This window comes from Kryptolebias marmoratus, linkage group LG9 (genome assembly GCF_001649575.2).
Source record: "Kryptolebias marmoratus isolate JLee-2015 linkage group LG9, ASM164957v2, whole genome shotgun sequence".
Taxonomy (NCBI): domain Eukaryota; kingdom Metazoa; phylum Chordata; class Actinopteri; order Cyprinodontiformes; family Rivulidae; genus Kryptolebias; species Kryptolebias marmoratus.
The window spans coordinates 25,548,720-25,562,190 of NC_051438.1; the positions used below are offsets into that span (position 1 = coordinate 25,548,720).

General features: G+C 37.6%; 1 protein-coding gene across 5 annotated transcripts in view; it reads right to left on the reverse strand.

The window, feature by feature from the left end:
- Positions 1-1,407: 1,407 nt before the first annotated feature.
- si:dkey-237h12.3 (teneurin-3) overlaps positions 1,408-13,471 on the reverse strand; it is a 155,398-nt gene continuing 143,334 nt past the window's right edge. For all 5 annotated transcript variants that reach the window (XM_017417447.3, XM_017417445.2, XM_017417444.2 and 2 more), the window contains 7 exons: positions 11,486-12,369; positions 10,154-10,329; positions 9,501-9,736; positions 7,637-7,933; positions 4,105-5,716; positions 3,639-3,769; positions 1,408-3,097 (listed from right to left, as the gene is read on the reverse strand). In XM_017417447.3, the coding sequence (XP_017272936.1) occupies positions 2,345-3,097; positions 3,639-3,769; positions 4,105-5,716; positions 7,637-7,933; positions 9,501-9,736; positions 10,154-10,329; positions 11,486-12,369 (4,089 nt within the window). In that variant the 3' untranslated portion in view covers positions 1,408-2,344. The remainder of the gene's footprint in view (positions 3,098-3,638; positions 3,770-4,104; positions 5,717-7,636; positions 7,934-9,500; positions 9,737-10,153; positions 10,330-11,485; positions 12,370-13,471) is intronic.

A 13,471-nucleotide genomic window follows, 5' to 3' on the forward strand; every position in this document is an offset into this window, starting at 1 on the left:
TACAATGTGATGTGTAGATCAAGAGTCAGCTGGGTGACTTTCTGAACTATGCACTTTGTACCACTAGAGAGCATCAGAGGACCTACATGAAATATTTGAGGGCTTCTTATTTGGCATAGCTGAGCCTAAATTAGAGGATTTTTCAGTAAGGGTTTTGAAACTCTTTGTATGGACAAATCAAAACAAGTGGAATTCTAGTGTGCAGAAACAGTAGACAATGGCTCACAGGGGAGCCTAAATAATACATTTCATTATAGTTGTTTGTATGTTTGAGGGTGGGCAGTAAATCCAACTGGAGTGATGATGACAGCCAGTGAATTTGCTCTGTTGAGCTGTTTGTGCCATAACATTATAAAAGAAAATATAATAACTTGCTCTGCGGGATGTGTGGACAGCAGAGAGGAGGTCAAAAACAACAGCATAAAACAACTTTTGAGCAGAGAATATGCAGCTCCCATCTGGTTTGAACTGCTGTTTGAAGTATACCATGAAAAAGAGACAACTTTATTATGAAGAGGTTGTTTTCAGAATTATACATTCCATCACTGATGCTCTTCTGGGCTTTGATGAATAACACTTCATGATCAGTGGGAATGCTGATCACAAACCAAATGTCATTGGTAAAAAAAAGTTAAGCAATCAAAGGATTACATGAATCTGAGCCTAAAATTCTTTGTAGGATCCTTTACTGAGTACTCTGTTTTTTAGTCAACAGTCTACATTCCAGGTAAATTACACTCAAAATTTCTTCAGCTTCAATTCACACACTTCAGGCAGCTGACTTCAAAGCAAAGCTGCATTTGTCTTCTTCAGCTTTGTAGCTCAAAGAGTCTTTTCAATCATTAATGCAATTTGTGGTGTTTATTTTTTTATTTAAATGCTCTTGCTATTCATACATTATGACTTTGAGAGACTTTCTTTGATGATTTTCAAATTAGTGTCTGATTAACCCAACACTTAACATGTTTTGCCCTTTTGAAATCTGCTTGAAAACGGAAAAATTAATTTGTAAGAACTTTCTAGTTACTGAAAAACAGCACATCCAAAAGAACCCCAAAATCATTTCTTTCAGACTTATGATCTATATTTGGGTCTTCGTAATCTTGTTTATGTAAGCTGGTTTCATTAAATATTTGTGGTGATAAAATATTCATTCTCGGACAAGAAGCCAAGTCAAAAAAGATTATGTCCAATAAATGTTAAATTTAGTGGAAGTAATAGTTGACTGCATGTTGTGGATACATTACCACTTGTAAATACTTGTCACTACATGCTCAATTTTTTGTCAATTACTCAGAGAATAGTGATAAAGCCCAACATAAACCAGATGTATGCAATCACAGTAACGTAATCCCTGAAAACCTCACAAAGTAGATTCCTGAAAAAAAAAATCCCATGATATAAAAAGGGATTTAAAACCAGCTTGACTTTATTTATGTATAAACACAACATAAATTACTGTTAATGACTTGTACAGACATATATTCAGTTTCTTAAAAAGAAACAACAAAAAAAAACTGCATAAAACTCTTGGATAATTTACAAAACGTGGTGTCCCTGTGATATCCAAGACACACCTGTGCTGCTCCACGTCTTCAAAAAAGTTCCATCACACCTTTCTGCACTTTTTTCCACAATTACTATTGGGTATTTAAGCATCTTTTTTCCATTTAAAAGCATCTCAAAGAGAATAAGGACATTTTGATGTTTACAGTGCTAAATCTGGTATACATAGTGGTTGCTTGGTGAGATTATTTCAAACATCAGAAGTCTCTGATTAAAAAAAAAACAAACAAATATTTGTTCAAGAACACTGCTTGCTCTGTGAATCCATGAGCCTGGTACTTCTAGAGAAGTGCAGATATGCATTATGTAAACATTTCCTCTGTTCCCATAACACTCCGTTAAGCCAAGCTGTTTTTTTTAATGAGAACATAAAAATCAAACATAAAACACCTACATAAGCTTAGCGTCTTGATAAAAACACTGTTGTTCCTCTGCTTCAGTGTCCGGAGTCCAGAAGGCTTGTGCTACAGAGGAACTCACCTGTAATTGCCATGTTAAGGCTTAGTGTCGTTGTACATTTATTCTGAAGTCTTTGGGCCACAATGCACAGCATTGCTTTTGACCCATTCTTCTCATTTCTTTCATTGTTATTTATTTATTCATTTTTTGTTGTATTTTATCTATTTTTACTTTTCCTTTTTTTTTTTTTTTTTTTACAAAAGAAAGCAACATCCAATGTACATATCAGCAACTACTGCATACAGTCGCTTTTCATTTTGTCCACTTTTACATCTCTACCAAAACAAAGTCTCTTTGGCAAAAAATGCACCTCAAATTGTTACCTTTTCCCAATTTCACTTTGCCGGAGAAAATGGATGTTATTAGAGTTATCTGCTAATTCTGGGTACTGCTCGATGGAAAGCACATAGTATCCATCGTAACCCAAAACCTTTCCACTACTCAGTAGCTGCCTCTTTTCTCCTTCTGTCCAGGGACGAACCCCCTCCTCACCATCTCGCACTCGTTGTTGCTCTCGAGCCCAAGCACCTGCAAGGGCTCGCTGACGGGCCAGCTCAACAACCCGTGCTTTCTCTTCATCCACCGTTGAGCCATAACGGATGTGAAAAGCAAGAGCACCGGCACGAATCTCTACGTCCGCAAAACGGCGAGTCCGGCTGTCCATAACTGTGGTGGACTGAGAAACTGTCACATTAATACCATTTTCTAGAGTCTTATGTCCACTGGTGAGGTGCAGTGCAGCTAGATCGGAATCTGGAAGGCCCGGCTTGACAAAGTAGTGAGTGTCTCGTCCTTCGATGGTGAAGTGGAGGTCTTCCAGATAAAAGGCATTGTTGAGGATTGTTGCAACCTTAATGCAATCCTCACTTGCCACGTTGAGTGTGTGAGTGTGGACACTGCCCTTGTAGATGGCAAACATAACAGCTCTTCCGATGGGAGACTTTGCAGCTGAGAACCAGAGCCAAGACTTTTCACCTCTTCGACCTCGACTGAGATGGACCTCTGGCAGCCGCTCAAACGACAAGAGAGAATGTGCTTGTCTGGTTACTTCCTGCTGGACCCCAGAGATAGACTGTAGGAAAAGTGCAGTGAAACGTTAACGCCTGAACATGGCAGAACCTGACTCTCCAGGCCATTTAGAACCAGCTACTGCTCTGCTGCTGGGTTTTTTCATCCCCATCTAAGATAATAGTGTTTTCAAGCTGTGTTCTTAAGTCTAAAATAGATGAATCTCTGATGACATTTGTTCGTGTGTGTGTGCGAGTATGTGTTTATGACCAAAGATGCATAACATAAATAGCATCAAAAGGTTGTAACAGTAGCATCACCAGATTGTTATATATAAAATTTGAAAGCATTAAATCATCTTCACCTGATAATTAAAGCCAGGGAAAAATAAACAAGACAAAACACTCTCTTTCTTTTATCATAATAATTATCCAAATATAGACTAATTAATGTTGATGTTCACAAAAAGCACTCAGGTCCTATTAAGAAACGACAGTTTCAAAATACCAAGGTAACAGAAAAAAAAGGACAAAGTTTCTTCTTTTCTTGTTTTTCAGATTTTTTTTTTTACTTAATAGAATATAAGAGAACTTAATTTTACCCACCGGCAGATCATCCCAGAGCTGACTCTTCCCTAATTCATAGGATGGCATGCTTAGATCAAATTTTGGAACTGGATACCCAGGAATAGTGTTGTGGAGATGAAACCCAAATGTTACAAGCCAGCTGTTAACATCTGTAAAAATAGAAAAGGTTAAAAACATAAAATTAGACAAAGTCTGATTTATGACTTAAATAACTTTACACTTCAAATAAAAATCACTTAACATATTTATGACACCTACTGAGTTGCCTATTTATACCCAATTTCATGAACACTAAGCATTTTTATATTGAAAAACAAATGAATTAATAAATAAACATGATGTAATAATTTGTGATTTCAGAGAACAGGATAAGCATTTAGAGTTGTAGTATTTTTTTAAGAATTATATAAAATAGGCAATTCTTTTGGTAAAAACAATAAATATAATCAGTAGTACCATTGACTTCAAGAATACTATTTCTTACCTGCAACATACTCTCTCAGTTCATGGACTTTGCTGATGGGGTTATTATTTCTGAACATGTACAAATTAAAAGGAGCTGGCTCTTTGGCAATGTGTTTCCAAGTTGAGATATCTGGAATAGTCCACCTGCCAGACATTATATCATAATCCTGCTCTCCAAAGTGCAGCAGTTTGGTCAGTGGATCATATAGTCCTCCATGAAACCCAAGCACTAGCTGGAAGTCTGGGTTAGAGTCAAAATATATCTCGCCATATGCAGTGTATTGGAGCTGTTTGACCAAAAGTCCATTGCTGGTAAAAACAGCCAGAGGTGTGCCAGTGTTATCACAAGCAATGTAGAACTCTTCTCCACTGCTGATCTCCATAGCAAACAGATGGCCTTGTAGGTCATAGTAGAATGAGGTGATCTCTGAGCTGGAGTGATTGTATACATGAGTTATCCTTGCCGGGTAGCTCAAGTCTGCATAGAAGTACTGCAAGTGATGGCCCAAGCTGGTTTTGGTTGACACTCTGCGACCGAGTCCATCATAGCGATACTGAATTGTCCAGCCACTGCTCTTGCTGTAGACCCGCACCAAGAGTCCTTTGGAGTTGTACTCAAAGATTTCTGCTCCCCTTTGACGAAGAAAACCATCCTCATCCATTCTATACTGGATATCTCCAAGGCGGGTGATGCGGTCTCGCAAGTCATATCGTAGAGGAAGAAGCCTGGCGCTGTTTCCCGCATTCAACAAGTGTAGATTTCCATTTAGGTCATATGTATAGCGCCACATTACTTTTTCATTTAAGTACACAGTTTGAAGTTGGCCGTCCACATCATACTCATAGCTGTACTTGGTGGTGTTTGCAAAGGGGCCGATCTTGAGCTCCCTCTTGGTGACCCTTCCAACATCATCATACTGGAAGGTAATCCAGTACATCAGTGAGCGAAATATTTCATACTGGATCTCTTTGATTCGTCCATGTGCATCAAAGTGCTTTGTGTATGTCATAACTGCAGTAGATATAATTTGATTTATATCATAATAAATGACACCAAACTTTCCAAACTGTTCAATTTTTCCTGAGATGTCATCAAACTGGTATAGATCAATGGGTAAGGGAGTTTCATTGATGACACCCTGAACACTGGTGACACGCAGGCTGCTGTCATAGGTGTAATCAAAGCGTGCATTGACCATGCCATCCTCGCTGAAGCGGAAAATCTGCCGGTCCACCAGGGGGCCCACTTGCCGATACCGAATGGAGCAGATGAAACCCTCATTTTGCAGGTTGACGGTCTTCAGCACACCTGCTGTCTCATCGTAGGTGAAACTGACCCTTGTGCTGTCATACAGGATCTCTGAGAGCTTATTCTGCCGACGGTATCGATAAAGGACTCTACGGCCTGTTCCAAGGTGAGCTACTCTCAATAGGAGGCCATCTTCACTGTAGTCCACAGCTACTGAGGCGTTGCTCTCTGGTGGGTGATAAAGATTCCTGTAGTAACCCACTGAACGGATGGTCTGCATGGTGTAGCGGGCTACACTTGGCATGGTGACAGCAGAAAGTCTTTCAAGTGAGTCAAACTCAAATATGTACTGACGCTGACTGTGGAGCAGGAGAACCATGGACTAGGAGGAAAAGAGCAAAATACATAGCATTTTTTCAGTCATGTCTCTACATAATATATGTATAAAGCAGAGTGAGCCCAGACAGAATTTCTTGCTTTGAGAAAAGGTAAAACAGTGTGTATGAAAAATGTAGAAGGTAGAGAGAAGTGACATTTGTGAGACCTCAGCAACCAGTTATGTTGCACATTAACAAAACTGTCCATGTGAAAAAATAGACAGAATTAAGGAAATTAAAAATAAATGTTAAACACCACATAGAGCTTTGACATACTGTATGTGTTAAAAGTGTAGAAGACTATTTATTATTTTAAACATCTTTATCTGTAATTAAAAACATACATACACTGCATCTGTTAACTACTTTGTCCAATCCCTTAGTACCCAGACCTGTTTGATCAATTTAGAGAGTATGAATTTAAGAGTGTGCTCTGTCTCACAAAGGTTCACCACCCTCTCTGTTAAAATGTCATGCCCAGTCATCCGTTGCAACACTGAGGTTTCCTGTGCTCCCCGAGTCCCCTGTGTTACTTATGTCAGTGTTGACATGGCCTTTCTAGGTCACGCAATGACAGGAAGGAGCCAGAAGTGGATGATGGAGAAAAAAAAAACAAGAAAAAAAAAAGAACTTTGGATGATTTTGTTGCTGATCATTCCTGTGCAAGCTTAAAAACCACACTCCAAGAAATGATGAGAAATATACATCAGAGTTTGGTTCCTTGACATGTAATGACAGAATGGAGCATATCTGATCAAATGGTTTATTTGTGTGTTTTTAAAAGTGCTTTAAAATGCACTTTTTAATACATTAGATATATTGCTACATATAAACCAGCCATACTAAAGATAGAGACAGAGCTGAAGCACAGGAATCAGAAGCCAGCATACCAAAATAAAAAAATAAACACAGCAGTTTTTTTTCTGTCACTAGTATGAAGTACAATTCTACACGTTATTCACATAACTACACTTTACACATCATCTCAAATATTCAGCCTTTTCTTTTGACTTGGCTTTAACTTTTCAGCATTTAAATCTATTAAAGTACATATATGTTCACACAGAGAAACTATTTGATTGGCTCTTCTATTGTAATATATGTTAAGACTATTTAAAACAAGTGCATGGATATAAGATATGTGCTTTTTGTGTTTTAAACCTGTATTTTTTTCAGTGTCCAGCAGGGGGTGACCCCTGTGACTGCAAAGGCATTCTAAAAAGTCTTTGGGAAAATGACTTTCTGTTATTGAGTGACCATGACATTATCTTTAGAAGCTGTGTTTTATATATGTGTTTCCTGTCGTATCTAATGTGGCATAAAGGCAATGTTATGAATTTTGAATTTGATGTATGCTTAAGGGTGGGCCCATGTTGTTACCATTTAGAGCCTGTATTTTCTCTCATTCTCAGTCAGATCAGAACAATGCACATAGCTGCCACTGAGTGCTACCTCACACAAATTTTCATGAATACCAAATGTCATAAAAAGTGGTAGTAATTTTTGTGATCTAATGTACTGTTAAATCATCATTTTATTTGTTTAGCTGAGACCTTTATTGTCCCTCAAGGGTAAATTTGGTTTACAGCAACGGGTAAAATGACACAATAATACTATACATAAACAGAAAACAGGTTTAAAACATCAAAACATATATATTACACCCAGGTGTTTGTTTTGAATAGTCTTCACATATAATGGAGCAGAGGAGCCAATCAAATAGGTTTTTATTTGCACAAGTGTGTACTTCAATAAGTTTAATGTTATAAAGTTAAAGATATTAAACCAATATTAACTTAATCATCCTGCCATGTCACACAAACTGTGAAGCAACTGAAGGCTTGCATTTTCTCTGTGGAGCTAAAACTAGCCTGCTGCACAATATATCCCTGATATTATTTCTGCTGTCCGTGCTATTTTCTCACCTGCTCAAGGTAGGTGTAACTCCATATCTTCCCATCCGCAAACACCCTGGAAATCAGGCGACCTTGGCTATCATACTCCAGCCTCTCAGTGGTGGGACCTCTCTGCAGGGCACTGATTTGCCCACTACTTGTGCGGCTCACATTTACTGGCAGTAGCTTACTGCTGGGCATCCACAGGACCGGGTGGCCTGCGGTGTCATATATAATCTTTAACAGGAACTTCCTGTGGTCATCGTAAATCTTCTCTGTCTTCAGGGTGCGATCATAATCAACAGAGAGAATGTTTCGTCCATTCACCTGTTGATAAGATTTAACAATGGGTGAGATTAAAAAAAATCCTCAAATCACACTGACTTCTTGGAAAGACATTGTAATGGCAAAAATGTTCTATTAAAGCATAAAATCAATGTACACTACATGAAACTGCACTTTAAAGAACAAAATTCTTAATTCTGATATTATTGTCTTGTCTAGACTGATGTTAAAATTCCATTTCTAAAGACTTGCACTACAGTTGTCACAAAGATTAACGCCCCCCTCATAAGCCTCATTAAACTCAAAGCCACTCTGTAAATTGCTCAGGTGCTCTTAAATCAAAAGCTCCTAAATTTGGTGGTGGCAAAAATGACAGTGAGTACATGTAACCACCCATGTTCATAAAGTACCATAAATCATAAATCTGAGCCAGAGACTAGGAAGGAGGAGTAAGAGGAGGTGGACTTATGTAAAGTAGTAGAATACTGATGACCTTTTAAATCAGGGTAAAATGTTGTGAATGTTCATTTAAAGAAAAAGAAAAAAAATGGAATATATATATATATATATATATATATGATGTGTGTTAAAAGTTGTTTTTTGAAAAAAGTCAAGATGCCACAATTACTGTTTTGGCATCTTACCAGAATGCAATGCTTTGCAAATTATTCCACTCATCTGTAACTGAAAATAATATCAATCTAGATATTGTATTTATTTATTTTATACATATGTAGCTAACTTTAAATATTATATCAACAACACATTAAAATAAAGCCTGAAAAGGAGAATCTTTTGCCTCAGTCTTGCACAACATGTTTTTTGTTTTTTTTTCTAGAACACTAGGTACATGTTTGGGAACAGAGGAGATCAATAGCTGTAATTACAAAAGTGAAAAGCCAGCAGTCACATGACAAAATAACTGCCAGAATTTTATTGTATTTCAACCAAACACACCTAAGAACCTTTTTACCCAATTACCACAAGTGTATTAAGAATTCCCACAACAGTTTTAGTTCATTATTTTGTTTCCCTGCTTCTCAAATCAATTTAGTGTCACATGTTCTACAAACACATGTTGTGTAATGATAAGCAAATTGAATTTTATTGTTTGCTTTAGAAATAAAGAGTACACATGCTCAAAAGAAGACAGACCTCCTTAGTTGCAGTTTTGTACAGTGATACAAAATGAAAAAATGAAAAATGTCCTGGTGGGATATTTTGCTGCGCCAAAGAACAAATAAAAAATCATGTCATCATAGATGACAAATAGAAATAGAAAAAAATATTTTATGTGCTTTAAGTTCTTCCTGGATTGAATGTTTTCTTAATACTCCATAATTTAACAGATTTTTTGTAGACTAAGTACTTTTAAAATATTTTTCATATCTTTTCTTTTTTACTGTTGCATAAGTTTTAGTCTTATTTTAAAATGTTTGATGGCATCCAAAAATTGAAATATTAGCATTAAACAAATTGCAATCCAAAGTTTGCAGTTTTTACAAAATTTTCTTTTAGAAAGAAAGTAGGAAAGTAGAACCCATATGCCACTGATTATTTGTGCTACAGCTGCCACAAAAAGGGGGATTTAAAACAAATCCAGCCATACCCTCAGTTTGCGTCCAAACACGATAACTTTCCCTCTGGCTTGTTCTTTCCGGAAGCGCCATTCAACCAAGTTTTGCCCAACCTCTCCTGGCAAGCTCATGTTGCGCCTGGCGACAGTCGGGTTGGCAGCTCCTGTTAGGATGTGAGGCTCTGTCTGGTAGTGGGTGTCCATCCCATTGGCATAGGTAATCCTTAGAGAGTTGTCATAGCCTACTTGATAGCTACTTCTACACTGGTCTATTAATGATAAACACAAAGTGAAAATTGGAACAGTCAGATACAATAGTTAGAAACAATGAGTTCAGGCTATAATAGTTTCTTGGGGTCACTTTTGGTTATATTTGAATAAGCGCAAAACTGTTAGTATCAGAAATTAGACAATTTTCAGCAAAAAAAAAGGAACATGAATGATGTGAAGAAATAATTGGACCATCTGGCTGTGGAACAGAGTAGAAACCACTTAGTAACAAGGTTGATGTGTCTCCCCGACTCTGACATCCCAGCCCACACACCCACAGAGTAATCATTTACACTGTCGGACCCTCTGAGTTGTAATGATACACGACTTTGGCTTACTCAACATTGCCCTGCAGACCCTTGAAACAATGACAAATAACAGCTGCTCTGTTCGGGAGATTAGCAACGAGGCCTTACCCTGAGCCAGAGTGTAGAAGGCACGAACGCTTGAGGTATTCGTTGTGATGCTGATTTCCTCCTCTGTCAAGGAGCTTTCAATGTCCACCATCAAAGCACTGTATATATCTGTGTACAGGTTATTCACCATTCCAGTGGGGAATGTCACATTCATTAGCCGACCTTCACTGTCATAGCTGTTTGACAAAAAGAACAATCAAACGACAAAGCATTTATATGTATGAGAGCTCCCAATGCTACAATTCATTCAATTATCAACTCCTTTATACTCGAGTGAGACCACCGACTTTCTTGTAATTAAAATGTCACATTTTCTTTCCTGGATATCTTCCACTTCTGGAGCACAAGTGGGGGAATGTCTGTAAAAATGGCTTAGGCACAATCCAAATATTTAATATGAGTGAGTGACACATCAGCTATTATTTAGTTACGAAAAACACCCCAAAAAACAAAACAGACTTGTAATGAATTCATTTTTAATGATTGATGTGTCATTCTAATTGCAACTGGCTGCTTCGTTGTTTTTGTTGTAGTGAGAATATCATGCTTGGCATAATGGGACATGACAGGGAATGACACAAGAGTGAGAAAATCAATCACAAGGAGGTTACACTTCCAAAACAAGTTGGCATATAATAGGAGGTCTATCTAGATTTTTAAATGTATAAAGTGTGGTTTATTATTTCCACTGGTTTTACTTTTTTATCTTTAAGTTTGGTCATAGCCAACACAACAAATGCAACATACTTTATGGGGTTATTTAAGTCTAACTAGGCTATTTTACAGATCTAAGGCAAATTTTATATTTAGACTTCAATTAAATATGCACCCTTGAGCAATTTGCAGGTATGTATTGTTACCCTTAATTGGATAAACTTGTACTGCGGCAAGACTATAATGAACAAGTACAGGCAAATGTATGACACAAATTCATGAGCATGTTTTTTTTTTGTCTTTGTGCTAATAACATGAGGTTTAAATTAAAAATTGAATGCAGTATCTGCTATAGCAGTATTAACAGGAATGACAGGTTATAAGCCAAAACAACAAAAAAAAAAACTAAAAGCAAGATTACTAATATTGCCTTCTTATTCCAGAGAGAACGGTGTACTTTTTCATTCCTAAACATAATCGTATCTGCCTAAGCACAAATTACATCTGTTTACACAGTTTGTATTAGTATGCACAAAGTGGGAGGTGTGTTTTAATTTGCACTGTGGGCTGTTTCCATAATGAGAAGGCCTAAATAATATGAAACTTAAATCAATCAGACTTTGGCAAATGATATAAGCAGTTCCACAAAATGATCTTGCCAATGTTATTTATACTTACTCGTAAAAAGTTGTCCAGCCAATCTCTGAAGTCTTTGTAGCAAGCAGGCCATTGTTACCATGGTAGGTGAGCAGCACAAGTTCCTGACCCTGTGCAGTGAGAGTTTTCAGACCACCGTTGGTCCCCATTGTCAGCCAGATCACCTGGTTGTCAGGGGCGACAATGCGCACAGGCATACGATTAGCATCTCTTCGGATTCTTAGAGTGTTGCCACTGCTGTCGGTGACAGCTGTGATGTCGTTCTCTGTGCTGTAGCTAAAGGTGTACTTCAAGTCACCAGTGAGCAAGCTTGCAGTGTGTTGATGGGTACCGTTGATGTCAAACATGTACAGTTCTTGGGCATCAGGGGAGGCCACTTCATATGTACTGCCACTGGAAGTCAAAGTTGGCCCATTTCTAGAGATGGCGCGGATGCGGATATTCCCCAGGTCCGCCACGTAGAGAGTCCCATCTGGAGCTGCCACTAATGAAGACGGACCATTCAGCCTTGCATCTTTGGCATAGCCATCTCCTGTCTGGTAACAGTCGCAGTTGGCATCATTTTTGCAGTCGCAGTCGGAGAGTGCTCCAGCCAAATGTGTTATCTCACCATCCACAGAAACCTTCCGGATCCTGCTCATCTTTCTCTCATCTGTCTCTGCTATGTAAATGGCACCATGGTAAGATATGGCAATGGAAACAGCAGATTCTAGTGGGGTCAAGTGCGCCCTTTGACCACCAGCCATGCCACGCTCCAGTCCAGCCAATGGGCAGTGAATGGGTCGCCCCACTGCAATACTCACTTGACCATTCTCTGTGATGCGCAGCACTATATTGTTGTCTAGTACAAAAAGAGAGTTGTCCATGGGGCTAACTGCCAAATCTGTCGGCCACTCCAAAATCACCTGGAATGCATGACACCATTTCATTAGTACATCAAATTAATTATAAAGAGCCAGTAAAAACAATGTATTTTTGAACTGATATTAAAATTATAATTATTATTATAATTATAATTATTTTCAGTGTAATGTACAGAAAAAAGTGCTGCACATCATAGTACATTTTTAGCACAGTTAGGAGAAACTGAAACATCATATCAATTCTCTCGTGTGTCAATAAACATGACCAAATGAAAGAAAGATGAATATGTACAGCCTGAATCTTAAAAGTGACAGATGTTGTGTCAAGATTGGAGAAAAGATAAAGAGCCAGAGAGAATTAAAGACCCTGGCCTTTTTCTAACCTCCACAAAGCTTGCTGTGAATGGCAGATTGTCAGTGTTAGATAGTGACAGAAGTGGTAACATGCTGAAGTCTGTAAATCCTTTGTTGGAAATGTGTTGACCAAAGAACATTTCCAAACCATCTCTGATAGAATATACTGCTCTCTTTAATTAAGATTAACAAAAAAAAAAAGAAAGAAAGAAACATATCAGTCATGGAAAGGTATATTTAGTATTCTCAGAAAAGCCCAGCTTCTTTATCCACTTTAGATAAAAGTCTTGGTAGAACATGAGTTTTGCCAGTACACCATTTTAGGTCTTTCTTAACAGTTGAAATAAAATTATTGGATTGCTCTGATATATTCTAAGATGAGTAAAATCTCACTATTGATGAATGAAAAACTGAGAAAAACAAGCACATAACTCAAATGTGTTTTTTAGTTACAGCATTATTTTCTAAATTGTTAGCTTTGATAAAATGGAAGATATATTTAGGGATAGATGGTTTAATCGGACGACACTGAACACTTTTCAAAAATCATCAGTCAGCCATGCCTGTGCATACAAAATCGATTACCGAGTAGGAAAAAAAGATACAACAGCAGCTGCTACAACCAGCTTACTGTAGACCACAAGTTAGGTTTTTTTCTAGTGAGAATTCTCTTCTATTTATTATTTTTTTTAAGTGTAAATGTTTTCTAAGGATTATTAAATATTCCTAAATTTAACTTAATTATTGTTAGAGTCTGTTAAATAATACACACTGGACAAAAAAAAAAAAA